The sequence below is a fragment of the Octopus bimaculoides genome, chromosome 12 (assembly GCF_001194135.2).
Source record: "Octopus bimaculoides isolate UCB-OBI-ISO-001 chromosome 12, ASM119413v2, whole genome shotgun sequence".
Taxonomy (NCBI): domain Eukaryota; kingdom Metazoa; phylum Mollusca; class Cephalopoda; order Octopoda; family Octopodidae; genus Octopus; species Octopus bimaculoides.
In genome coordinates this window covers 9297213-9300764 of record NC_068992.1, presented here as the reverse complement: position 1 = coordinate 9300764, position 3552 = coordinate 9297213, and the positions used below count along the sequence as shown (strand labels likewise).

Below are 3552 nucleotides of genomic sequence, written 5' to 3'. Positions count from 1 at the left end.
TATATATATATATATATATATATATATATATATATATATATATATATATATGTGTGTGTGTGTGTACATATACATATAAATATATATATTTATTCATATATCTATAGATGTATATATACATATATATATATTATATATATATACATATATAAATATATGCATATATATTTATACATATATCTACACATGCATATATACATATATGTGTGTGTGTGTGCGTATGCGTGTGTGCGTGTGTGTGTGCGTGTGTGCGTGCGTGTAGGGTGTTTGAAAAATTTTCCTCGGAGGTGATCGATCACCAGGGAACGTTAATGGCATTAGAGATTATTGTGGCTGTTATGGTTCTATTTGTAAAGAATGAAATAGCTTCAAATGTAAAGTTCATCAGTTCTCCATTCTCAGTAATTCCGTTCTTTTATCAGCTTTCAAAGAGTAAATAGCAAAATAGAAAGGAGTTTATAAAATCTATTAACTACGTTGAACACCCACTTCCAGCATAGCGTTACGGATTCAACTCCATCTTGACGTTAGAGAATCAACTCTAGCGTAGCGTTATTCATTCAACTCCAATATGGCGCTATATATTCAGCTCCAATATGTCGTTTTATAATCAACTCCAGTATGGTTTTACATATTTAAGTCCAGCGTAACGTTTTTCATCCGATTCCTATCTGTCATCACACATCCAAACTCCAGTATAATTCGCGCCTCCGACCCTAAGATGGTGTTAGACATTCAACTCAATCTTGGTTGTCATTCCAGCATGTCCTTCTTAGATGTTAACTTCAATATGATGTCGTTTATTCAATGATATTGTACTTCTGACTCCTCTATGTCGTTATACTTTCAACTCCAGTATGGCGTTATACATTTAAAATCAATATACACTCGAAACGGTGGAGGCGCAATGGCCCAGTGGTTAGGGCAGCGGACACGTGGTCATAGGATCGTGGTTTCGATTCCCAGACCGGTCGTTGTGAGTGTTTATTGAGCGAAAACACCTAAAGCTCCACGAGGCTCCGGCAGGGGATGGTGGTGAACCCTGCTGTACTCTTTCACCACAACTTTCTCTCACTCTTACTTCCTGTTTCTGTTGTGCCTGTATTCCAAAGGGTCAGCCTTGTCACACTGTGTCATGCTGAATATCCCCGAGAACTACGTTAAGGGTACATGCGTCTGTGGAGTGCTCAGCCACTTGCACGTTAATTTCACGAGCAGGCTGTTCCGTTGATCGGATCAACTGGAACCCTCGACGTCGTAAGCGACGGAGTGTCAACAACAACAATACTCGTAACGAAGGGAGACCGGCTTGATATAGTAGCTGAAGCTTTCTCAAATTACATCTTCTCATCTTAAAACGGAAGGACACATTAGACAATGTAGACTAGATATCTAAAAAGACAGAATAGCCATAGCTGGAACATTTTTTTTTTTTTTTTGCATTATGCGTCTGCTAATGATCCTTGGGTTAAGCAATAATTTTACCAACACATTCGAACCAACGACGTCAGACAACTTTCTATCCAAAATATATTTTCACAACTATTTTCATTCCTTAAGTAAGAATTTATCTTCAGAAAAAGAGTTAACGAAAAGCTAAATTTCTCATGGTTGTCAATCAATTGATTTCTTGTAAAAGATCTTGCTTTGTTATTTTAATTTTTGTCACTCAAGTGTTTTTCCGTCGGAAATAAATTACATATATTATGACAGCTAATGTTTAAAATCATACTTTTCGCTACTGAATGATTTTCGTTAAAACGGGAGATTTTCTTTCTTAATTGGCAGCATTCGTGTCAAGAATGGCAGATCATCTATATATTCTTTATAACTCTTTTACTCTTTTACTTGTTTCAGTCATTTGACTGCGGACAGGCTGGAGCACCGCCTTTAGTCAAACAAATCGACCCCAGGACGTATTCTTTTTTTAAACCTATTACTTATTCTATCGGTCTCTTTTACCCAACCGCTAAGTTGCGGAGGATAAACACACCTACATCGGTTGTCAAAGCGATGGTGGGAGGACAAACACAAGCAAAGCACACAAAAATGTACATATATATATATGTACATATGTATATGCATACAGATTTATGTATGTAGATAGATAGATAGATAGATAGATAGATAGATAGATAGATAGATAGATAGATAGATAGATTGATAGATAGATAGATAGATAGATAGATAGATAGATAGATACCATATATATCATATATATATATATCATATATATATATATATATATATATCATGAATATCACGTTAAATTATAAACAAACATATTAATGTAATTCTTCCATCAATACTTGCTTCTATGTATTTGTTTATTAAACAAACTTTCTTTTTCTTTACTTTCAGATGTCTTATCAAAGGCGGACGCTACCACCTCCATATTATCCGTTTAGGTTTAACAAAACCTATTTAGATTATCGGTATCGATACGATCCACAATATGAAACCAAAGACAATGGACCTTTTAGCATTTTCGACAACACTGCAGATCAACCTTCAGACACTGTCATCATCACAGATCGCTCTATAGCTGGTTGTGTGTGCTTGCTCAACTTCGTTCTGCTGTTAGCCTTATGTTGTGTGAAGGCAAAAGACAAAAAACTTTTCCGATTACATCTAGTCAATTTGACACTAATCAGCATCTTTACAGGTGTCGTTATATTAGCCTATGCCTTGTTCGTGAAGGTGCAAGGTGTAAACCGTTTTGATAAATTGACTTGCAAAATATTCACCTTTGCCAAGTCGGTCCTCAATGATGCTTTGCCTCTTTGCCTTCTCGAAATACACCTTGACCGCTTCTTCTGTCTGATATCTCCGGACACTTACCGCCATCCGGTACATCGCGCTATAGGTGCCATCATGGTTTTCATGCCTTGGGTCGTTGGTATGGCCATGACACTGCCTGAAGTCATAATGCAAGATGTCACGTTACCCCTTGCAAATGATCGCTCGTTGTTTGGTTGTAAACTTAACGACTCTACCAACATGCATCATTTGACACAGATAGTTCGCTACATTCCGTCAGGCCTAGTGGTAATCAGCTTTCTACTGACGCTTATTGCTGTCATAGTACTTCTCTGTCCACATTGCTCGCCAGACAGGGACGACCGGGGTTCATTATTGAACTCAATGGTTGCTCTCCTTCTGGTCGATGTATTCTTTTTCCTTATGCAAATGATTACGCGAACCATAAGTCTTGTGGCAGCCATCTGTCCAACGGGGGAGTGTACACGAGGATATATCTACATAATTCACCAATCATTACTTTCAAAATGGTTACACAGTGCTAATCCAGGTCTAAATCCGATTCTTTGGTTGTGTGATCGAGATATTCGACGTGGTTATCAAGCTCTGTGCTGCCTGGAGTGTATTACCAAGAAGAAGAGACGTACGGGTTAGGCAGCTCAAACCGATCCTGCAAATATTGACGGCGTAAGTACTCAATCTTTTCAAAATCTATATCCACATCTTATACTTTATATCTACATCTTATAATTCATACACACACACACACACACACACACACACACACACACA

At 37.5% G+C, this 3552-nt stretch overlaps 1 protein-coding gene across 2 annotated transcripts in view; it reads left to right on the top strand.

Moving 5' to 3' along the window:
• Window positions 1-3552, top strand: part of LOC128249191 (neuropeptide FF receptor 1-like) — a 155128-nt gene that overhangs the window by 102119 nt on the left and 49457 nt on the right. For both annotated transcript variants that reach the window (XR_008265297.1, XM_052972092.1), the window contains exon 2: window positions 2362-3447. Coding sequence is in view for 1 of the 2 variants with exons in the window: in XM_052972092.1 (XP_052828052.1) it covers window positions 2362-3414 (1053 nt within the window). In the remaining variant the exon portion in view is untranslated. The remainder of the gene's footprint in view (window positions 1-2361; window positions 3448-3552) is intronic.